The sequence below is a fragment of the Hyperolius riggenbachi genome, chromosome 9 (assembly GCF_040937935.1).
Source record: "Hyperolius riggenbachi isolate aHypRig1 chromosome 9, aHypRig1.pri, whole genome shotgun sequence".
Classification (NCBI taxonomy): domain Eukaryota; kingdom Metazoa; phylum Chordata; class Amphibia; order Anura; family Hyperoliidae; genus Hyperolius; species Hyperolius riggenbachi.
This window is the reverse complement of record NC_090654.1, coordinates 226,626,848-226,652,371: the sequence shown is the minus strand read 5'-3', so window position 1 is coordinate 226,652,371 and position 25,524 is coordinate 226,626,848. Positions and strand designations below refer to the sequence as shown.

The 25,524-nt window shown below is 43.7% G+C and overlaps 1 protein-coding gene across 8 annotated transcripts in view; it reads left to right on the top strand.

The window, feature by feature from the left end:
• The window catches only part of LOC137532986 (deubiquitinase DESI2-like), a 248,478-nt gene that overhangs the window by 25,426 nt on the left and 197,528 nt on the right, over positions 1-25,524 (top strand). For 2 of the 8 annotated variants that reach the window (XM_068254072.1, XM_068254076.1), the window contains exon 1: positions 6,044-6,819. The exons of 5 other annotated variants lie outside the window; for them this stretch is intronic. In XM_068254072.1, coding sequence (XP_068110173.1) covers positions 6,781-6,819 — 39 coding nt within the window. In that variant the 5' untranslated portion in view covers positions 6,044-6,780. Of the gene's footprint in view, positions 1-6,043; positions 6,820-18,533; positions 18,708-25,524 lie in introns of those variants that run through there. One more of the 8 variants, XM_068254070.1, reaches the window with a different exon arrangement.

The window sequence follows — 25,524 nt, the reverse complement described above, 5'->3', positions numbered from 1 at the left end:
ACCCAGGCGGAATCCGCCGCTTCCGGGGCTCGGCGCATGTTCCCCACTGATGACATGCAGGCTGGGACACAGGCTGCACTTCCTGATAGGCGGAGGGCGTGTTCTCAGTACGCCCTCCGCAAAGGTAAACAATAGTCAGCTGACAGCTCTAATGTCAGATGACGGCGCGGCTGACACTTGGCAGGTGCGTCTGCTGTAATTGGATGATGAGTGGCCGGCCACTGATTGGATGAAAGTTGTATTTAACCAAGTGCTCCCAGTCATCGCCCGTGTTAAGCAAAGCTGTAGCTAGTTGCTGGGTGCGCACTCACATTGTCTGAACTATTGGAATTGACCTTGGCTTGTATTTGACCATTCTTGTCTGCTGTTTACTAACCCTTGCTTGTTACCTGGATACTTTTGCCTGCTGCCTGGACCGACCTTTGCTTGTTACTTGGATACTCTTGCCTGCTGCCTGGACCGATCTCTGCTTGTTACCTGGGTACTCTTGCCTGCTGCCTGGACCGACCCTTGTTTGTTTCCTGGATACTCTTGCATATTACCTGGACTGACCCTTGCTTGTTGCTTGGATAATCTTGCATGCTGACCTTGCATGAACTCTCTCACTTGCTACTCGGATCAACCACTGCATGTTCCCTGAACCATCTGTCATTACTGGCAATCAATGCTGAGGGCCTCATCCTCCTAAAATCAAGGTACTAATCCAGTGTGATACTTATGAATTATTGAACTGTGCTATACTTGCCTCAGTGGGGTTCTGGCGGGTTATTGTCCTCTCTACTTCAGTCTGTATGCCTTGCATGTTAAGACCTGGGGGTAACCGTAGTCAGGAGACAAAGTGTCCTGTTTACATGGGGGCTTGTCTATAGGTGAAGACCGTGGGCCGGGCTCAGAGCCGTTGCAATAGATTGGGACATAGAGACTGATTGAGGACATAACCTGTCAAGCCTTACAAATAGTTTAATTACAATTCAATAAATGGCTGAACCTTTGTAATCCTGCACAGGAGCTGAAAGGGTGAGGACCCTGTGGACTCCTGGGATAAGTATTTTTTTTTTTTTATGCAAGCAGTATGTGGGGCAAATACTGATCCCTGGGCTTTCTCTAGTTTTACAAGGTATATATTTGTAGGAGGTGCCCAAAAGGTAATAGATAAATTAGTTCATAAAATAAAGACATACCGTATATACTCAAGTATAGGCCGACCCCCGACTTTTACTTTGGAAAAAGGGAAAAAATGATATTGGCCTAAGCTGAGGGTAGGAAATGCGGCACCTACTATATTAGGTTATTGATGCAAGTGTAGATAGAATTTATTTAGCTCATCTGTTGCAGTCTCATCTCTACAACCCCCTCCAGTGGTGCACATAATGAGAGATACCACCAGAGGGTGTCATAGAAATGAGACAACGGCCGGCAAGGTAGACAGCGCAAAACTGGTGAGTAAACGCTACACTGTGTACTGCTCTGCATATGCCGGGTGGGGTGGGAAACATTGTCATCTATGCGTATCTCTCCGGCGGAGGGCATACAGCACCTGCATATAACAGGGGGACACGAGGTGGGGGGGGGACACACTGTCATTTACGCATAATGCATACTGCTCTGGTGGGGGGGCCCACAGCCGTAACTACTCTGCATATGGTGTGGAGCTGGGGAACTTGGCCATCACCACTCAGCTCCACTCCGGGTTAATTAGTGATTGTAGTACAAGCCAAGTCCCCCCCCCAAAAAAATTATTCTCAAGTATATGTGGCAAGTGAAACCACTTACCTCAAAGTCAGAGTTGGGGTAAAATGTTATTTTTTTTCCTTTAGTAACAGGTTTTGCTGATCTAGCCAACTTCTTCATGTATGATGCCTATTTTCCCTGGTGTAGGAGTACCTTATTGGGGCCCAGAACAATACCTGAAGACTTTGTCCAAGCCCAAGAAACCCTTGGTGCCTGCTTATAAATAAATGGCTTGTATAAAAATTATATAGCATTAAAATAATACATAAATAGTTTTATTGGACACTTTTAATTATTCTTTTAATGCTAAATAGTTTTTAAATGAGACATTCAACCCCCCTCCCCAACTGTTTGAGCGAACACCACCATTATCAGGGTGCCTCCACCATCTCTGCATTTTTCTCAAACCCCCCTAAGTTCTGAGTCCCGTTGGAGCTCCCAACTGTTTTTTTCTTGAAGAGCAACCCACCAGAGAAGATCCAAAGACCTGTGTGAGGATGGGTTTTCCTCACTTGCCTGATGCAATAGTTGCTGGCTTGCAATCCCTATAGACATCTGGTGCAGTTAAATACTACACTATGGGTGTCCTGTGTTTTCTGTATTTTTGTCTATTTTCTGGAATTGCCTTTCAACTACTCCAGACACTTATTTAACAGGATTATTTGGCAAGCCTGGAAGTTCTCACAGGCTTACAAGCCTAGTTGCAAGTGGGCAACCAACCAATCCGAGTCATTTTCTATTTTATCTCTTACTCGCAGAAGGGTAAAATTACTACACATAGAAGGTGCCTGTTTCCTTTCTACTTTCTTTTCCACTCTTTGAGGTACCCCAACTTTTTCTGGTTTGGTGTAACCTTATCCTCTTGAGAACTGCAGTGCTAAACCCCCCTAGTGACCAGGCCATTTTTAGTAAAATAGGCCACTGCAGCTTTAAGGCCAAGCTGCAGGGCCACACAACACAGCACACAAGTGATTCCCCCCCCCCTTTCTCCCCACCGACAGAGCTCTCTGTTGGTGGGGTCTGATCGCTCCCCCCATGTTTATTTTTTTTTAAAATAAATATTGTTGTTGTTTTTTTTAAATAAAAAACGCTGTTTTCTTCCCTCCCTCCCTCCCTCCCCACAGCCAGCCAATTACGGCGATCGGCTGTCATAGGCTTCTGCCTATGAGAGCCGATCGCTCTCTTGTCCCCCAGGGGGACAACCGTGTGACTGTCCCCAGTACAGCGCTGCTGCCGATCGCAGCGCTGTACATGCAAATAGACGGCGATCACGCCGTCTAACTGTCTTTCGAGCAGCAATTTTCAAAATGGAGGATAGAGAATTCCATTGATCACAGTTGACAAACGGGACACTGGAGAGGAGAAAGAGAGTGTTGAGTAGACTACGCAGGAAGTAAGTATGACCTGTGTATGTATATTTTGACTTTTAATTGTCAGTTCAGGTTTTCTTCAACTATGCAATTATATGGGCAGTGCGTTCACAAACAGCGACGCAGCGTGCCTTAGTATGACTGGTTGAACTCGATGGACGTATGTCTTTTTTCAACCAAAATAACTATGTAACTATGTAACTATGACAGCCGCTACATTGAAATTAGTTATCAGTTGACGGGTAGTAGATTAGTGAGATAACCAAAGATGTTCCAAACTCCATCAGGTCCTGGAATTTGTCTGGAGTTCCTCATCTTTAAGTCAGGCCATACTCCCCCAATGTTGGTCATGACCCTTCCACCCATGTCACACCTCCTCCACACATTGATGAAAGGGAATACATTTTCCCTGAGCCAATAAGATTGATTTTTACCATTAAAAATATTTTTATTTTCTCAGTTCACAGTGAAAAATACACACTGTAGCGTTATTTCAGAATCAAATAGCCTTACCATAAATTGTGACAGGAAGATAATCTAAGTTTTGTGATAAACGGTAGAAACAGCCAAACAAAATTAGTTTTTTTTTATCTACAGTAGCGCTTGTTAGTTTTAAACTGGAATCTGTAAATCTAAATAATGTGTTTTTTCTATTTTTTTACCTCTTTTTCACATTGAAATTCATAGAAAACAAAATTGTTCTAGGGAAAAAGTGCCATACAATGAAAGTCTAGTTTGTCTTATAAAAAAAAAATAAATGTATATATACTTTATCCAGCTCAGATATATATTGGTTTATAAAGATGATAGTGGGGTCCCACACAGCCATAGTTGTGGGGGGTGCACTTTCTAGAGGATGCAGTGGGGACTACTATTTTGGTGATTAAAATTAAAATTTTACATATCATTGGCAATGAGGGGTTATTATCCTTTTATGAATTAAAGCAGAGATATAGTCTTCCCAACAAAATGTTCTTTCGTTTTTTACAATTTAGGCAAGCCTATAATTTGCAATTCCCATGTGTCAGCCCAAACCTAGAAACTTGCTCTATAGAAAGTACTCTTATGCAAAATAGGCTGGAAAAACCTTTATCGGTTATTTACTTTGCACTTTCGCAGACTACTCCTAGGGGTCTATTGAATTGCCAAGAAAAATGGAATATGGATATTCCAGATTTAGATGAAACAGACTGGGAAGACATTTTAGAAGATTTTGTAAAAACCCCAATCTTGGCCAACGATGGCTTAATACAAGTTAAATTCTTACATCGTGCATACCTCACTCCTGAGAGAATGTACAAAATTTCACCTTACAATAGTGATCTTTGCCCAAAATGTCAAATTGAGCGTGGTACATTTTCTCACGTTTTGGAGTTGTTCCAAGTTATGGTTATTTTGGACTACGAGCTTTCATATTATCAATGATATGTTCTCTCTCTGCAGGTTATAAGCTCCCCGAAAATAGCCCTGTTAGGACATATGCCAGTAGTCTAAACACTCCCAATACCTTAATCGAATTCTTTGCTTTTATGCTAGAAAGGATATTTTACGTGTTTGGAAATCAAACATCTTACTGTCAATTAATCAGTGGAAAAAGACAACACAGCTCTTCCTCTGTATCGTATGACATACAAAATCGTAAGTGTCCAACGAGATTTGATAAAATATGGGCACCCTGGTATAGCAATAAAGATACCGCAAGCACAGATCCAGATTAAGGTGTTTATCAGTATGAATTGCCATTCCTCTTTGTGTTGTCACTTTGTGAATGAATAGATAACTCTTGATCTTTATGGAGCCTGAGCGGAGACTTTCCAGAGCTTCTTCCTTCTTTTTCTTCCTTCTCTTCTTCTCCTCCTTGTGCCATTGGTATGATTTAATTTATTGAAGCCATAGTATTATATTACCTTATGGGTACTTTTTCATATGTATATGGTAATATGTTGACATTGTTGTCTTATGTGATTGGTAATGTCTGTATGCTACATCACCGCTGTAAACTTTTGTTATGCTATAATAATTAACCCTCTGCGCAGGGTCTCTTTCCTTTGTCTTTCACATTGTCATGTTTTTCAAAAAATGAAAGCAATAAAAATTGATTTGTTAAATAAAAAAATTAAGTTTAACTTATTGGGTTCTTCACTTTTTTCCCCCAAGAATAATGCAAACCACTACTCTTCCATAGAGGGCCACCCTTCTAAAGAAGATTTTGATGAAACTTACTCTGGCTGGTTGGGGCAACTTCTTGGTCTAAGCTGAGTTGAAAAAAAAATTAAAAACAAAACAAATGATATATATTTAATTTGGGTGGCATAAGTAGGGATAAAGTTATTGCTGGTTAAATAGGGACATAGCTAAAATTTCAAAACTTGTTTGGTCCGTAAGGGTGAAATAAAGTCTAGTTGCGAAGTGGTTTATGCCAAATACTAGAAAATGAGATTGTAATCTTTTTGGGAACTCCAAAACATGTCTGCTATATTTACTTTAACTTGGATATTATATGTCTGCTTGTCCATCTAGGGTGAAAGACCTTTTATTATTACTAATCGGTGTGATTTTTTTACTACATGATAAAATATCAGAGGAGCGCACAGTGAGGATGGATGCGTACTTTCCAGCACTGCCAGGGTTAATAGCGCTGTGGGCTATACAAGCTGTGCAGCCCAGCTCACAGAGAGCCTCTCATCAGGGAATTCCACAAGCTAGATGTATAATCAGGAGGGGAACTCTCTTCTGTGCTTTTTCATGAATGGCTTGCATGCAGTATTCATGATTCCACCTCCTTCTCCAGGGGACCAGGGATGCTGTATGATGTAACTAGCCTCCCTGCAGCTCCCATTCAGATCGATTAGGCACCCAGCCAGGGCCCCTCCTCCTATTTAGATGAAGTCATCTTGCCCCTATTTCTCTATGGATACTATATAGTCTCTACTGTAAGGAAAGCAGGGGTCATGCCTCTGCTTCTGAGCTGCAAACCCTTGGCTTTCACGTCTTTTTCCTGTCTCGGCTCCCTACATAACAAACCGTGACTTTTCTCTCTCTCACCCATCATCCCCCCCCCCCTCCTGATTATCCTGGAAACAGCATCAGCAGCACCATCATGGGCTCCGTGAACCGTCAATATTCCCACGAGCAGAGATAAACACAGGATACAAATCCCTGATTGAATAGCATTTCTGCCTTACTTATACATGAAGCCATCCCTCTGCAATCTGTGCACTGCTGTTAGCCAGACCGAGGAGGAGAGGCAGGGGTCTCTGTCTCTTACAACTGATGCTGAGTGGCTCGGATGATGCAGGCAGGAGCAGCATGTTTTTTAAATGCTAGGCTCACCTTAAGCACTGTAAAGGTCATTGGCGTACAGATGGCAAACTCACTGCAGCAGATCCTTTAGTACTCTTGCTTTATTTCTTCCATGTTGTCCTCTTGGTTGCCGGATTGCAGATCATAGAACTTGGGGGCTGCCACCAGACTTGGACATCCCATCTAGCTATGTCCATGAGCTGTGGGGTGAGGAAGAAACCTGTTTTCCTCATAACTTTGGCCATCAAGAGCCACAGAGTGGTTTGCTTGGAGTAACCTAGAATGAAAACATCTCAGCCTCCTGTAACCCATTGCAGCGGTGACCAGAGGGAATTTGCACGTTTGGGAGAGTCGTGAGGAGCAGACGGGACTCACCATGGCCAATGAACCGGTGATCCTCAATGTCTATGATATGGTAAGTTACTTCTGCTTGCTGATGGATTTCATCTTGCTGGATGAGACATGCAACCTGTGTGGGGAGGCTGGAGAGGTGTGTGTAATGCTGCAGATGCTCTTTTTAAGGAACCTGAGGTGTTAGACTTATGGAAGCTGCCATATCTATTTCCTTTTAAACAATACCAGTTGCCTGGCAGTCTTGCTGATCTTTCTGGTCAGTAGGGTCTAAGTCACACACCTGAAACAAGCAAGCAGCTAATCTTGTCAGATTTCTCATATACATCTAATCTGCATGCTTGTTGAAGGTCTATGGCTTAGAGTATTAGAGGCAGAGGAGCAGCAGGACAGCCAGGCAATGTGCATTATTTAAAAGGATATAAACATGTCAGCCTCCTTATCCCTCTCACCTCTGGTTTCCTTTAAAGCTTCCTTTGCCTGCTTCTTCCAGTAGTCTTGTGGTACCTGCTAGTTTGTAAACTGGAGACATGTCCATGTAGAGCAGTTATGAGCTAATGCTTAGCACTCAGCAGTCTGATCACTGTCTCTGTGCATCACACCACAAAGGGCTTTCCACATTCACTGCCTTACTGTTTGCTGCTTTTCAATGTAAAATATTACTGGGGCTCTTCTGGTTATAAATCATCATTTCATTGCTTGACCCAGTCAGTGATTTATGATTTCAGTCCAAGAAAAAGGAGGTATGGATTACTATGATGATGATGATGGTTAGTAGGAGCAATAGAATTGTAAGGGTCATTTTACACTATATCAGTTGCTGTCAGTTGTAACTGGAAGGACAACTGATATGCAGTTCAGTGTCCATGTTTCCCTATGGCCTCTTTCACACTATATGCTGAAAAACTGAAGCTTTTTTACAATGCACAGCTATGGAGAAGAAAAACGCATTAAAACGCAATAAGTGTAAAAGGGCCCTTGGGCTACTTTAACACTACATACGTTGTTTTGCGTATCCACAGAAATAGAAACATCACGCGTTTTTAGTGTGATGCGATACCTACAGTGCAGCATATAGGCCCTAGAACTTTGCTTGCACCGCATCCCGAACCGCGCCTGTCATGCGGTAATGCACTGCAGGCATTGCGTTGTTCTGTCCGGACTTGTCCCACCACACTGCAAAAAAGACGTTTAGGGGACCCAGCAGATAACCTCATGGTTAATAGTTCTCCAAGCACAGCACCCTCTACAGCACAAAGCATTGTGATTGACCAAATAGTGTGGGCGTAGTTTGCATCAACCTATCTGAAAGCTTGCAGTTTGAGATGATCCTGTCCACCCAATCACATTAGTGGAATTTCTCTATCAGGTTACCCTCTGGGTCCCCTAAACGGAAAATGACCAGTGTGAAGAGACCCATTGAAATACAATTGCATTGCGTCTCAATGTGATAATATTGTCCGTTGCTCTGCGACACAACGGGCATAGGGCTTGATTCACTAAATCGTAATTACTCAAATATCACACCTTATCAAAGCTATCACATCTTATCAAAATCAACACGCCTTATCAGAGTAGCATAGCAAGCGCTACAAACCTGCAAGGGCTCAGGGCAGGACGAGTGCCATTGGCAATTAGCAGGCATACGTTTGTAGCGCTCGCTATGCTACTCTGATAAGGCATGTTAATTTTGATAAGGTTTGATATCTTTGATAAGGTGTGATATTTGAGTTATCAGGGTTTAGTGAATCAAGCCCATAGTGTGAATGAGCCTTACTGAAAATACTATGTCAGTCTGACACTAATACATCTGTATCAAATGGGAAAGTATTCAAAGCAAATATCTTCCGGTTTATGGCTAAGATCTTACAGTGGACTTCCATGTTACCAGCCCTGGGCCTTATTGCGATGTCTAAAGGTAGAATTTGGAGGTAGGCTTGACTGCCACTTTTTCTTAGTAAATGGCCACTTTGAGGTGGTAGCCCTAAGCATCAAGGGCTGTAGTGTTGGATGTAATTTAACAACCTGTGGGTGTGATAATAACATGCTGTGTGTCACCCAACTCTGAAATTTCAATGCTGAGTGCAGTTGACATTTAGGCAGGCCTGTGATTTTCCTGAAAATGTGATCGCCACCCATGTAATGTATTTCAATGGCATAGCATTTTTATTAGTGTTTGTCTGTGAATCTGAATTCATGATTTTTCTGCATTTAAAATTCAGATGTTTGGGCGCTAGAGGTTTCAAAAGCTCTTCCCAATGTAATGCTATGGGTTTTTTTTTTTACAAAACCTCATTGCTCCAGTGTGCACAGACACATAGGATAACATTAGCAGCAGATTTAAAAACTCAAAACGCTCAGAAAAACTCCTCTGGTGTGCACCAGGCCTAAGTTTGCATTCACACTATGCACAATGCATTGCTCTATGTGAACACACTGCTCATACAACTGAACAATTTACTGTCACATCTCTGCGCTGTAAACGAACCATGTTATCGAAAAGCACTTTCTACTGTGCACGTCTGGATAATGTGTGTGTTAACAATCATGTTACCATAGCAATCTTCATGCTATGAAAAGTAACATACATGTTATAACATGCAGAATGTGCATTGTGTTATGCCCACATTGTAGTGCGGCATTAAGCAATGTGCATAGTGTAAGCTTAGCATCCATTACATGAACACTGCAACTTTTTACTGATTTGGTTTGAGATGTTTTTTTTTTACTTAGTGACCATGAAGCAACATTTAAACAAAAAAAAAAAGAGAAACAAAAAAAAAATCAGATACTCACCTTTTTAGATGGATTGCTCTGGATCCCATGGAGTTTTTCCGGTCCCCTCTCCGTAACATCGCTCCAGCGCCGCTGCCCCCCCCCCCCCCCCCCATTCAAATCAAGTTCCTTTGGGATTCCTTGGCAGCCTTTGGCAGCACTCTCGTGTTCCAGAGTGTTTCTGAAGACAGAGTACTCGGGGGTGACATCAAAAGTAATTGCAAGGCCGGATTTATACTTTTTGTGCCCCTAGGCCAAGTATGTTGTGGCTCCCCTTTTATGTGCAGCTGCCCCCCCCCCCCACCATGTGCAGCACCTCCATGTGTATCATCCATGTACTGTAGCCTCTCTCTTTGATGAACAGCTACCTTGGGCATCAGTTTCCCGTTTTCATGTGTTGCTCCCCATTTTCAGCCTCCTTTCATGTTCAGGTGCCCCCTTTGGGAAGCAGCCGCCCAAAGCCCAGGCCTCTGTGGCCTTTCCAGAAATCCAGCTCTGAGTACTCGGTGGTGACAGCACTGGAACAAGGGGCCGTAGATAGGACCAGGAAAGCTCTATTGCCCGGTACACACAATATAATTTTCCCGTCAGATTGATGGGTCAATCGATAATTTCTAGCATGTCCAATCTGCTTCTGATCGAGAACAGGATAGATTTTATGCTGTTTTGATCTGAAAGTCGATCCCGCTCTCGATCGGGAGCAGATCGGACATGCAGGAAATTATCGATCATCATCCCGTGGATCTAATGGGAAAACTGCATCGTGTATACCAGACTTATGGGATCAAGAGCATTCCCTCTAAATAGGTGATTATCTAAAAAAGAAAAAAAAGCTAGGGTGTGTACACACATCCAATTATGATTGGCCATTTATTTGGCAAATTAGATGCCTAACTTTTTTTTTAAGTTCGCTTCAGGGTCACCTTAATTACATCTGTTATGTTTCATAATTCAACTGTAAGTCCCACCCCCTACTCTATTAAAGCGGACCTGAACTCAGATCTTCCTTTCTGCTCTAAAAGATACGCAACAGCATAAATACTTTTAAAGAAATTTCTTTGTTACCGCGGATACAAATCCTGCAATAAATCTGCAGTGTATCTACTTCTTGCTTTCATGGAAGCAGACGTATGGTTAACATCCTGTGCTTTTAAATCAGCCTATCTGCCATGGCAGTCAGCTGACGCAGCTGAGGGATCAAATTACAACTTGTGATTAGACACGGGTGAGGGGGAATTAGACAGGCTGAACTCTAGAAATACATACAGGGTGCATTTCTCTATGTTTTCCTTCTGTCCTGTGTAAGAGTAGTAGGGGTGTCTTGACACCCTAAAGAAAAATACAGGAAACAAAAACGGGAGGCAAGCAGTGCATTATATAAAGATGCAGGTTTTAAAATAAAATGTAAATAGATTCTCTACTCACAAAGGCAGGTTGCAGAGGAGCAACCAACCACAAGAAGCAGATGGAGACCATGAACCCGACTCCACTTGGGGTGGCCCAACTGGACCTGGATGCGGTCGCTCTCCTTGAAAACAGTGACAGACGACTAGTGGGGCAAAGACCACCAGAGGTCTGTCTTGACCCCTCCAATAGCCTTTGTTGGGGGTATACTAAGCACAATTAGGAAAAGAGGCGCCCTGGTGTATACAAATACAATGGAAAAAAGTGAGGTTGCTTACTTCAATAACGAGAACTTTGTGAACCTTATGAGCCTCCCTTTGTGAGCCTCCCTATGTTGGACGACTTTGATTTTATTGACACTTTTATTGGCCTGAGGAAGCCGGCTCAGACCCGCGAAATGTGTCGCCTTTGATTAATAAGTATCCTTTGTGTTCACAAAGTTCTATCCTCTCCTTGAAAAAGCGGGGTAACGCCCACGATACTAGTGTGGTCTTTGTGAGGGGCTCCTTTTCACTCCAACCAATCTGATGCTGATGCCACCATACTTATACTTGGGCTAAGTATCCTATTTTTTGTTACACTATGCACTTCATCTAGTGGTTGTTTCACCATCTGTTGCACTTTGCCTGTTATATATATATTTTTTGTTTGACACTTCCAGATCTGGATAGTCCAGACCTGCCTCTTTTGCTGTTGTATTTTCAATGTTGTATTTTTTGCACCTTATTTATGGTAATCACCAATGTTTACTGTTCACCTATAGATAATTGTGTACTAGGCACCCATGTCATTGCTCATACTGAACCCGGGGTTCAAGGGTTACACAGGGAGCCTTGTTGTTCCAGTGTGCAACTGCACAGATAGACTTGATTGATCAAACTCATTATTATTTGATTGCATCTGATATTAATGGAAATTGAGTACTTTTATGAGTAATTTTAAATGTTTTAATTTTTTGATGCTACTTGTGATTATACACTGTGAGATTTCGTAATAAAGAATTGTTACCATTTTTTTCTACTATATACACTGGTATTCCTCATATTTTTGAGTGGTGCTGCTTTATAAGGGTTTCTGTTCTTGTGCAAAATGTTCACAAAGTTCTCGTTATTGAAGTAAGCCACTTCACTTTTCTCCATTTAATTTGTTTTTTAAAGTTTTATATACACCAGGGCGCCTCTTTTTACAATTGTCCTGTGCAAGAGTTCAAGTCCACTTTAGTTACCATCTACCCCCTCCGCCCCCCCACCCCACCCCCCCCCCCCCACCCCAAAAAAAAAACTCTACAGAGGAAACATACAGCTTCATATTTTCAGTTTTGTTGTTTTCATGGGTTTTTTTCCCCCGTCTTTTATATATTTTATACCTTTCTGACTAATCTATCTAAGGTGGGATGTTTTAGCCATCATTTCGCTGTGATTAGACAGTCCATAAATGGTTTCCATCAGCAGTTATCTTGTAGCCTTACAGGTCTATTAAAACAGCAGCTCCCGTGACAGACAGACAACTTTTGAGCCACAAGCAGCAGAAAATTGAGTCCGGGACTTCATGATTGAAGATTACTGATAAGAACTGACAGACGAGACATTTCAGGGGAAAATTTCTAATGGAAACAAGAGAAGCCAATGGCCTGTGCTCGGTTGCATCATTGTATTGATTTAATGGATTGAAAATTAAATTAATGGAAATAGCAATAGAAGTGTCAACCAGGGTTTTAAACGAATATCTAGCTGGATTCTTGCCAGGATTGCTCAGCCTGTAACATATAGATCTAATTATACTATGCCTGAAGGCACTGATAACCATTAGATGTCTGTTTTTAGCTGGTTTGGTCTACAATGCCAACACACACTATTAATCGGATTGGGCAAGATACCATTAGACCTGAGATGGCAAATTTAAAACACCCAGGCCAGATCATGTGACTATTTCATGTCTGTAGGCTACCTGCAGAGACAGCTATAAGCTTACAATGACCAGACAGGGTAGGAAACCACAGGTATGGCATTCTAGTAGTAATCAGTATTTATTCTAAATTAAAAAGAGGTGTACAATGATTTGGGATTGTCACAGGGTCCCTTCATCAAGGCATGAGAGTCGGGCATAACAAATTGACAATGGCTGTTATACGTGGCCCTAGAAAGCGGACCGTTTTTAGCCATAGACGAACCAGGCCGATGCCTAAGGTGAAACCTGCAGGTCGGGGCACCACAGAGCTATGCTAAGCATGCATGCTTTATGGAATTCTTTTACAAGAATTTCTAGTTCCAAGAAAGAGAATGATGGTCCTTTTAACATCTACATTGTAAAAAGTAATTAAAATATGGCAGGAGCTATTAATGTGCTAGTTAAGCTCCAGTTATGTTTGATTTGCTTGTAATTTGTTGTAATTCTTCTGGCAGGAGGCAAACAAAAGATGCCTTGCCTGGGGTATCAAAATGGCCAAAGACAGATATGCTTGAAAGGAGCACTCACCAGCATGGTAGTGTGAGTGACCTTACAGAGTGCTAGTGTAGTAGTAGTGGTGCCCGCACATTGCTCCCCCGTTTTCTCTCTATAGAACAAACTGTAATACTCAGCCAAGCTAATATTTGTGGAACAGCTGGTGGATGGGAATGCCAAAGGGTAGTTGGATCATGTCTGCATGTCCAGCCACTTGGATAACTACAGTTAGCATTGGAAATCCTGTACAGATTGCTATAGCTTCCCAGTGATAAGCTAGTGCTGGGTGACCTCTGTGCCCCCAGCCATAGACATACAACCTGCAACATTATTGAGATTTTCTCTCAGTGAGTCAGATGAGCCTACACATGGGACTGAGCAATAATGTATGCCTGAGATCAAAAATAGGACACAGCTGCTGTTGACATCCTTCCTCACTGTCATGTTGATCCTCTGCTTCTAAAACTTTTAGAATCACTGGCCACAAAACAAAACAGGTCAAGGCCCTTTCACACCAGGGCGGTGCGGTACTTTTACCGCACCCCACCGCCGGGTAATGAAAGTCTATGGAGACTTTCATACTTCCGCGGTACAGCGCGACACGACGAAAAGTGACGTTTTCATCGCATCCCCGACGCAGATCCAAAACTACATTACTGCTCGGCTCCTGCATCGACTTATGGCGATCTGCGTTGGCCCGGAAGACATGTTAGACACGTGGATTATAAAACAATTACAGATGCGACGTCACAGCGCACATGCGTGGAAGCAAATTTTTACAATACACTTTCGTGCACTTCCGCATGCCCAGAAGCAGGAAGTGACAACAAGCGCACATCACTTCCTGCTTGGCTGGTGGCCAGACAGGTAACACCGCGTACTAACGTGGTGTTCCTTGAAGGCACGTTTCTGGCGGAGTGATGCGGTGCAGTGGAAGAGACGCATCGCTAACGCTGGCTTAAAGTGTGAAACCAATCTCAGGGAGTCAGAAAAAAGAAGACACAAGATCAATATGACAACCAGGCATGCTGCATATTGTAAAAGGAAACAGTAATCATGGCCGGCCTTTGACCTGAGCGACCGGAGCATCAAACATAAGTATATAGTATAGTAAAGTGGAGTTCCATGTTTGCTAAATACTAAGCAATCTTTTGATTTCAGCTCAATTTTGCAGGGTCAATGCATTTTTACAGTTACAATTTCTAGCAAGAGCAGGGAGCTACGCTGACAGCTCTGCAATACTGCAAATAGACTGCACACAACTATCACAGGCAAGAGGAACAATACTACTACTGGGGCCGGATTTACCATAAGGCACTGTAGGCACATGCCTACAGGCTCCTGATGATGGAAAGGCGGCTCAATTCCCTCCCCAAGTTCCTCCCTTCTTCCCTATACAGGGTCCTGATGATGAGAGTGTAAATGAGAGGTCACTCAACCTGCTTTTGGCAGTCCATTGATCAGATATCCCTTCAGTCAGGGGTACCTGATACTGAGGTGGTTTAAGCTATCTTATACTTGGGGGCACCTCTAGCTACTTAATATTGAGGGTACTTCTGGCTACCTAATACTAGGGGGCACCTGAAGTGACCTATGCCGGGCAAGGGAAGTAAGGGAGAAGTGACAGCTGGGGCAGCCAGCACACTTGTGGTGCGGTTCGGTGGAGGTTGCAGGTTCACTGAGGACAAAGGCTAAGGTTCCAGAACACCTGTGCCTATAGGCTCCTGTGATGTAAATCCTGGTCTGACTACTACTACTATGTGTTTCTGCTGCTCTGGCTGTTATTATTACTACCTATTTATGCAATGCGTCTTATGCTTTCTGGCAATCTATTGACTCTCAGATTTATTCTTTTGAAAAGCATAAAAGTAATCCAAGAATAAATCTGCAGATGTACAAGGACTGATCTGTAAATAGTTTTCATTTGTATGCTGTATCAGTGTCACAGCAGGTGAAATACATCTGATAGCGGTTTATTCCATTAAAAAGACATTCAGTGAAAACCATGACGTTTCAATGGACAGTGTGTAAATATTCACAGTCATGGCAAGACTGAATGGCAATCTCCTATCTGTGTGGGTTACTGCCCTGTTTCCCCAAAAATATTTTAATATTTAAAGGATACCCGAACTGACATGTGACATGATGAGATAGACATGTGTATGTACAGTGCCTAGCACACAAATTACTATGCTGTGTTCCTTTTTTTCTTTCTCTGCCTGAAAGAGTTAAATATCAGGTATGTAAGTGGCTGACTCAGTCCTGACTCAGACAGGAAGTGACTACAGTGTGACCCTTACTGATAAGAAATTCCAACTATAAAACACTTTCCTAGCAGAAAATGGCTTCTGAGAGCAAAAAAAGAGGTAAAAAGGGGAATTTCTTATCATTGAGGGTCACACTGTAGTCACTTCCTGTCTGAGTCAGGACTGAGTCAGCTACTTACATACCTGATATTTAACTCTTTCAGGCAGAGAAAGAAAAAAAGGAACACAGCATAGTTATTTGTGTGCTAGGCACTGTACATACACATGTCTATCTCATCATGTCACATGTCAGTTCGGGTATCCTTTAATAAAAATAAGCCCTAGTACAGCCCATTAATAAGTCAATTAAAATAGTTGATACTGTAACACGGTATACTGAACGGTATAGCTTGAATATCAAAATGTAAAATCAAATGGTATTAAAATGCAGCAGGACAGATATACCCTTCACCAAGAAAACCAGGCCCCCCAAAAATGTGCATTCAAAAGACCCCATGAGACCCCAGACATTAAAGCAAGGAACTAAAATAGTAAAGTTATATACTCACCTATGGAGAGGGAAGGCTCTGGATCTCATAGAGCCTTCCCTGTCCTCTCTCGGTGTCCTTGTTCCAGAGCTATCACCTATTCAAATGTGCCACCTTCATGAGCCCTCAGAAGGCTTTGGAAGCAGGGCCGGGCCCGAGGCAGAGGCTGGAGAGGCTCCAGCCTCAGGGCGCAGTGTAGGAGGGGGCGCACAATTCATACAGTTGTCATTCCCAATTGTGTTTGAAGCAGAAAGAAATAGGAAAAGAGGATACATGGCAGTGACTGCAAGTCAGATAACTAGAGATTAAGGTATTGAGGAGGTTGGGGGCCCTGGGGCGCCTCTTAGTCTAGTAGCAATCAGTGTGTGACGGGTGGGGTGGAGGGATGGTGTCTCAGCCTTGGGTGCTGAAGGACCTTGTCCTAGCTCTGTTTGGAAGCACTTGTGTCCATAAGTGTTTCTTTCTGAAGACTGGTAGCTCCCTACCGTGCAACTTAAGTGTGCATGCGCAATTGCACACTCACACAGAACGGAGCCCCCTTTCTTCGGTAAGCACTGTGGGGGACACAAGTGCATCTAAAGCCTTCAGAGAAACCCCGAAGGCTTATTCGACCACTTGGTCGAATAACTGCAACTGGGGTGACAGTGCTGAACACAGGTACGGAGGACCAGGAAGGAATGACATGTCTATTTATCTGAATAAATGTTGATTTTTTTTTAGTTCAAGAATACATTTAGTTTGTTTTTCATGGAAAAAAGAAGACATCCCCTGAAAATAAGTCCTAACTCATGTTTTGGAGTATAAATGAATAGAAGACCCTGTCTTATTTTTGGGGAAACACGGTACAGGCACCACCAGCCAAATGCCGTTCATAGAAACTGAGGAAAGCAGACCTTGTCTAACAATTATTGTTGTACCCATAAGTTGACCAAATCCCCCCACCCCGCCTTCTCTGGAGAAACTCAGTAAATCAGGCCAGTGCTTTCATATAGGCATTATCCATCCATGTTCCATGTTATGGAAGCTCTCAGAAATTGTTGACTCATTTTTCAATGACCTCTTGAAAAATTCCCTTTTGGCGGCTCCAGACTTTTCCCTGCTAAGATAATAGCCTGCATCAGGTGTTTTCTAGCTTGTATTGGCAGTTTCTGTTCTATAGATGAAATCACTGGCGCTTACAGCGTCAGCCCATGCCAAGGTGTTAGCAACATAAACAGCTAAGACAAAAACAGACTATTATCACACGAAAGAGTCAGGTTGGCAGCCACCTGCTCTCTATTCCCTTGAGAGCATAACAGTAACTGATATGGATTTATCATTAAAGAAAAGACAGCTATATAATATATATTTACTGTAGTCAGAAAAGAAACAATTGGGAAATTCTCCTAATATCTTCCATAGAAACTTTAGAATGGCCACACATTTAGGATAAAATATTACCACAGACATCCTATTCTTTATACATATTAACAGAGCTCTTTGGCAATTGTTTATAAAAGGTCAGAGTTTATATTGGACTAGAAACACCTATTCATGTTTCCCATTGATTGGTTGATGTGGGTCCTCTTGTGACCTGGCTGACCAATGAGAGAGTAGGAGATAAAACCACAACCGACCTTGAAACAACATCCAGAATTGAGTGACCAATGATCAGCACCCTTACTGGATGGGGCTTGTGCTCATTGCCAAACAAGAGTTTTTTTGTGGCCCTATAAAGCTAACGTTACCATCATGTAAAAGGCTAGAATGTGATGCCTAGTAAAGCGCATAATATTGCATATTTATAAGATACCAATTTATAAACTGCATATTATACCAAACTGTACTTCCGATTTAAGGGCACGCTTCCACTAGCCGGATGCCTTCTGCAGCCGGCTTTTTGCATCGCAGACCGCCGCAGGTGTGTTCCGTTTGTCTTCCCTAAGTCTGGATGCGGCTGTCACTGACTGCTAAGGGGAATTTGATGTGTGCTGCATAAAACTGCAGCGTGCAATCCATATTTCGACCCACAGCGCACCGTATCGCTTCGCAATGGCACAACCGCATTCAATGGAAATGACTCAATTGATATGCATTGGTTATGGAGCCATTGTTGAAAATCGCGATACGAATTTGCTTCTAGTGAGTTAAGAAGACTTCTTCCACTTCACCTTTTCCCTTGTTAACTAAGTAACAAAATGATTTCCCCCCCCCCCCTCCATGCTGAACCTAGAGGGTCATGTGACCTCACAATTCAGCTACACAGCCTTGGAGTCCAGATGCATTTCAAGCCCGCTACAGCTCCATTTGGCATTGTCCTTACTCCTCCCACTCCTTCAACTCCCACACTATATCCAAGAAATCTCCATGGTGATATGGGAGAGACAAACTCCTTTCTATGACTCATCAAAATACCACTCAATGTACCAGAGGGGGAGGGGAGATGTGTGGCTACAACAGCCACGGTTGCCCTCCAGGAGTGGTGGAGAGAGTGGTTGAGCAGCATGATTGTCACCCCCCTCTCAGAAGTAGGCAAGACCATCTCTAGAGGTCGACAGGTTCGTAAGTCCCAGCGTGACCTTTTTTTCTGGAACTTCTGAGGTCTTGTGAGTATAAGCCAGGAGCGTTTTGAGTAGAGCAGCAGATGAGTCACTGCGTTGCTATTAAAGGTTTTAGGGTGGGGGAGGGGTATATTATAAAAACTGTACATGGGCTCTAAAGGGAAAGGAGAGAGATATGGAGGCTGACATATTTATTTCATTTTAAATAATACTAGTTGCCTGGCAGTCCTGCTGATCTTTTGTCTCTAATACTTTTAGTCATAGACCCTGAACAAGCATGCATATCGGATTTTTATGACAAGATTTGCTGCATGCTTGTTTTAGGTGTGTGTAATAATATACACAGGTGTGTATAATAAAGTTTATTTATAAAAAACACTAATCGGAAGCATTGTTCAATTTAAAAGCGCTGCAGTGCTTCCTAGTGATTCCTAATGGGTTCCAGCCCATACATATAAAACAAAGCAGGATTGCCTTTTTTCATAGAAAAAGTGGAGTTTCATGTTAAGCATCCCAAACGCACAACATGGGTTTGCATTCTCCTTTGAGGCTTAGCTTTTCTACCAATAGGAAGGGCAGGCAGATCTGTGTAATGAATAGCTTTGTGCTTCTCACCCACTCAGCAAACTGCCTTTCCATTGCTCTCTGTAGGATCACCTAAGGCGCTTTGTGTTATTTTGCGCAGACTACACAATTTCTCTCCAGCTACATAATGAACAAAGCAATTCTGTTCCCAGTGAGAAACAATGAAGAAAACACTAAATACATCTGCAAATATACCTGGCCTTAGAATGGTATATTATGGTATGGTAGACACCTTGTTGTCTTAAAGCCCAATTCCAACCACAAATCTCATTACACCATATGGCAGTAGGAGGAGCGTTCACATTTTTGCCTTTTGTTCATATAAGTTGCAGTTTTGTATGAAACTGTTATTTTCAAAATTTGGTTATATGCCCTGAAATAGTATGCAGCAGACAAACTGGCACTAAATCAAAAACAGTACCTTTATTGTGGTCATTCGGGTACAGGCAGTATGGTGTGCAGTGGGGGTGGGAGCAGCCTGACAGCCGTTTCACAGTTGCCCGCAGCGAAACAGCTGTCAGGCTCCTCCCACCCGCACTGCACACTATACTGTCTGTATCTGAATGCCCACAATAAAGGTACCGTTTTTGATTCAGTGCTACTTTGTCTGCTGCATACCATATGGATGTTCCTTCACGTGTGCACGTCTCATTAGTACTACTAGTGGCTCGGGGCCATAATGCCAGATTACATCCAGTGCCTGTTCTCTACTGTTTTGGAATGCCCTGAAATAACTTAGCTGAAAGAAATAAAGGGTTCCATACCCCTAAAAAAAATTGGGCTGTAAGGGCAGACTCATACAAATGTTTGTATTGAGCCATTACTAAGTGATTATTTTTTGGTTGAATCAGCCACCATCTATCGGGGATCAACTGCTGTTGGCATATGTTCTTCATACTGTAAGTTTAATGGAGACTGTACATATAGCGTCTTTCATGTGGGGTGACAGCCGCTCAGATGTGCATGTATGGATATGTCACTATTCGTGTATTTTCCCACTGCCAGTCCTACAAGTCCGTAGGCTACAGCCAACACCCCGCAGGTGTATGGGGACAGCTTGCAGGCAGTGAACCCACCTAGAGATGTAGCAATATCCATAGAACAGCACTGGACATTAAATAAGGGTACAGACATTTATAATAAATTGAGGTGACACAGCATTTAGTCTTGCAAGAATACAACAGTACAGGATCACGCAATGGAGAGATGGTAATGGAGACCAAGCTTTTCAAGTCTGTCAATGGGATGGGTGCTCAATGATGAAGTAGTGCGGTCAAGTAGGATACATGGGGTTGCTGCCAAAGGCTTATAATCTAAAGGGAGCGGGTAGAGACACACTAGGTATTAATAATGTCCGTTTTACTGGAGGAGTCAAGGCCGGATTTACTTTTTTGTTGTTCCAGCTCCCCTCCAATCCCATGTGCAGCCCCCTTTTCTGGGTGAAACATCCATATGGCAGTCGCTCTCTTGCTTGTACAGCTCCCTTGGGCAGCACCTCCCCTCTTCCATATGGTTCTCCTCATTTGTCCAGCCACCCAATACCTGGACCTTTGTGGCCTTTCCAGTAATCAGGCCCTGGTAGGAGTTAGAAAATGTACCCACCTTGCTTGCAAACTTAGGAAATGTCCATTACTGTTGCTACAGATCTGGCATGCTGTCACTCGCATGTGCCTGTGGTCGAGGCCTGCTTCAGAATTATACTGTGAGGCCCCATGATTTGTATTTATTTCCTTTTATTTTGTACATTTTTTTTAACTTAAAGCGTGCCTAAAGCTATAACAACAACAACAACAAAAACTAGCTATCTATATAGTGTCAGTTAGTATAACAATAAAACAGGGGTTATGTTAATACATCAGGGAAAGCCTATGTACACACATATGTGTAGTTTCATACCCGTAGGTGCAGATACACATTGTGCTAAAGTATGTGTATATAGTAAATAATATATGGTAGGGAGGGGGGGGGGGGGGCTGGGGGACAGCAGCAAGGAAAAAGGGGAGGAAAAGGGGAGGATATAGGTAAAAGCAGTAGAACGGTAGTGGATGGGTTAAACCTAGGTATTGGAGGTTTTATACTTTATGTTCTTAAAACTTCTTCATTATTATTATCGTGATTGATGATTTTTTACATATGGTACATGCTGTGTCTAAATTTCAATTGTCTCTGACCCACAGCTGTATACCCATTTCTGACTGCCTGATGAAGCAGGGTCACACCTGTGAAACGCATTGCAAAAATCGTGGAGTGTATGAATACATTTTCTCTTATACGTTAGCACATTTCTACTGCTGTGTCCTATGGAGTGGGTAAGAGTCCACCTCCACCACTTCCACATTTTAAAATTTTTATAACATTTTATTCTTTTGGCGCCTCTGTTCACTCCTATATTGTACTACCAGTAGTCCACCCTTGGTGGAAGGGCAGAAACCCTCATTTTCTTCCTATCTACAGAGAGTGACTTCTTAATCCTGAGTGGGGACAGGCTTGTTCTTCCCACCTGCAATCACAGTGGTTGCCTAAGCGGTAACCCCGGTTTGTGAGTATTACTATACTTACTTTAACCTTCCTTTACTACCAATACATACTACACTATATTGGGCTCTCGGTGTCCCTATATTTTTTGTCTTTAAAAAACTAGATATATACCTTCAGAGGCTTCCTAATCTTCTTACAACCCTCTGTTCCAGCACTTGGTTCCTCTAAACATATCGGTCAAAATTTCCTGCTATGCATGCACAAGTGGCCTCACTCTACTGGGCTTGCCCAGGCACTCGTGCATGGATGGTAGAACAGCCATGAAGAGGAAAAGTGTAATGGGCAGAGGCGGAGGGGTCGAGGAGGATTAGGGAATCCTCTAGACCAACCAGGGGCTTTCCAGTACCAAAGTAAGTACCGTATCTGTTTTTTTTTTTTTTTTTTACTTTTTTCTCTTACAGGTTTGCTTTAAGGTAACATTGTTTTAGGGGTGGTGCACTAACTGTTAGCTAGATTCCAGGATTCCCAGCATTCAGCTTTGAATGTTTTTCCACTTTCTCCAGGAAGTGAGGAGGTGTATGTGGGCAGGCTGGCAGTGGCACCATGTTGGCATATGCCAAGCTGCTCTGAACAGGCAATGAGCTTATGAAAAGCCCCCATGAACAGCTGCTCAATATAAACACCTTCCATTTGTCAAAAGTTCTGCAACAAAAGTTTTCCAAGTTTCTTCATGATGATGGTAAGCCCACAAAAGCGCTTCTGGGTTCAATAATTTTATGTGAATCCTTATCATATCTGATTCTTTTAAGTTCTTTACCAATCTTCAGTTAGAGTTCTGAATATACCATCTAAAAACGTAGTAATCAAAGTGATCAAATGCTGCCTTTTTTAGTGCCAAACATAGCTTTTGTAGCTGAAAATCCTGTGGGTCTTACTTAAAGGGACTCCGAGCATCTCTCATGGGCATGCCTTTAAGTCAGACGACTTCCAACAAAGTCGGGCTATGACTAGTGTTGGGCGAACAGTGTTCGCCACTGTTCGGGTTCTGCAGAACATCACCCTGTTCGCTGGACCTGAAACCGGGCATGGTTGTGTGTGATAATGGGAGTAATCTCATTCGCGCTTTAAGGTTGGCTAAGCTGACACACATCCCTTGCCTGGCGCACGTGATGAACCTAGTAGTTCAGCGGTTCCTGAGGACATACCCAGGCGTGGCCGATCTTCTGTTGAAGGTGCGACGAGTGGCCAAACATTGCAGAAATTCCAGTACTGCTTCGGGGGCACTCGCCAAGATGCAGGAGCGCTTCAATCTCCCCCACCATCGCTTGCTGTGTGATGTCCCTACGCGCTTGAATTCTACGCTGCACATGCTAGCCCGCTTTTGCGAGCAGAAGAGTGCAGTGGTCCAGTACATGACGGCGCAGTACCGAGGCACATCCGGACAGCTGCCAAGCTTCTGTGGATCCGATTGGGCCAACATGTCGGACCTCTGCCAAGTCCTCCAAAATTTTGAGCAATCCACGTTGCTTGTGAGCAGTGACAACTCTTCAGTCAGCATTACCATACCACTGCTGTGTTTACTGAAGAGGTCAATGTTGAAAATCAAGGAAACAGCTGTCATGATGCAACTGGGGGAAACTTAAGGAGAAAACGATCAGCGTGATGGTACCAACATCAGGCCATCCGCATCAGGAAACGCTGGCCCCAGCAGCTATGACGAAGAAGAGGAGGAGGAACAGCTGGAGTTGGAGCAGGAATTTCCTGCCACCACTGACGAGGGCCAGAGCGGTGCACGTTGGACTTCCACAATTCAGCGCGAATGGTCAGCAGAAGCAGACCAGGAAGAAGGTGACGACTATGATGCATCACAACAACTATCACAACGCTCACAAGAGGATGATGAGGATTCTGGCAGGACTCTGGCACACATGGCTCAATTCATGCTAGACTGCATTGAACGCGACCCACGCATTGTGCGCATTCTGGACAACACCAATTACTGGGTTTATACCCTTCTGGATCCACGGTACAAACACAATGTTCCAAAACTGCTTGAAGAAAGAGTCAGACAGGTCAAAATGGAAGAATACCAGCAGGCCCTTGTGGAGACTTTAGAGAGGAGATTGACATCCTCCCCCTCCTCTAGCCATTTGTACGCCGACAGACTGACTTCCGCAAACCCAGGACGACCAGGAGGGCAGCAAACAACACAAGCCGCAGCTAGTGCCCAAAAGGGAATGGTATTGGCAGTGTCCTTGGAGTGGGAAAATTTTCTGACACCCATGCAGCAGCAGCCCACAGAACAGCAAGCGTGCAGATCCACCTCCAACACCGATCGCCTGGAGAAGATGGTCAAGGACTACATGTCAGATGGCGTAGCTGTGTTGAACAATCCATCTGCACCCTTCAACTATTGGGTATCGAAGCTAGACACCTGGCACGAACTGGCAATGTATGCAATAGAGGTGCTGGCTTGCCCGGCAGCCAGCGTTATGTCGGAACGCTGTTTCAGTGCTGCCGGAGGCATCGTCACAGATCGGCGTATCCGCCTCTCCACAGAAAATGCAGACCGTCTGACTCAAATTAAAATGAATCAATCCTGGATTGGAAACGACTACGCAACACTCCTGGACCCCAACCAAGTAACATGAACAATGACCATCTGTGATGGGTTAGCGTTTCCGGTCCCTGTTTATTGAACCTCTCATCTTTATTACATTTATGACTGCATGGCGGCAAAAAGCATTGCTATATCCGCACGCTATTTGTCCTCATGCAAGGCCTGGGATGTTGTGTCTCAAAAAGCGTGGCCTTCTCCTCCTGCGGCTCCTCCTGTTCCCTCACGTGTGCTGCTGCTGCTGCTGCTGGGTTAGCGTTTCCGGTCCCTGTTTATTGAACCTCTCATCTTTATTACATTTATGACTGCATGGCGGCAAAAAGCATTGCTATATCCGCACGCTATTTGTCCTCATGCAAGGCCTGGGATGCTGTGTCTCAAAAAGCGTGGCATTCTCCTCCTGCGCCTCCTCCTGTTCCACCACGTGTGCTGCTGCTGCTGCTGCTGGGTTAGCGTTTCCGGTCCCTTTTTATTGAACCTCTCATCTTTATTACATTTATGACTGCATGGCGGCAAAAAGCATTGCTATATCCGCACGCTATTTGTCCTCATGCAAGGCCTGGGATGCTGTGTCTCAAAAAGCGTGGCATTCTCCTCCTGCGCCTCCTCCTGTTCCATCACGTGTGCTGCTGCTGCTGGGTTAGCGTTTCCGGTCCCTGTTTATTGAACCTCTCATCTTTAATACATTTATGACTGCATGGCGAGAACATCGCCGTCGTAGCAGCAGCACAGATGAGTCTGTTGAAGAACCCACTGCTGCACGAGTTCGCCTTGTGCCACAAGGTAGGCGGCGCGCAATTTCAGGCACCACAAGTGTGGAAGTTCAAGTGAGAGGCAAAAGAGGCGCAAACAGAAATCGCCAGCAAGGCAGGTGCTCCAAAGTCTGGGCTTTCTTTGAAGACTGCACTGAGGATGGTACTATGGCGATTTGCAAGGTGTGCAAGACCTGCCTGAGCAGGGGGAAAAGTATTAACAACCTCTCCACCACCAGCATGAGCCGCTACATGCTATCCAAACATCCCACTCTGTGGGCAAACGCGGCAGGACAGGGTACCAGCAACACTGCCTCCCTTGGGGTCACCAGACTCACCACCAGACCCGCCTCAGCAGCAGCAGTAGCCCAGCCATTGCGTG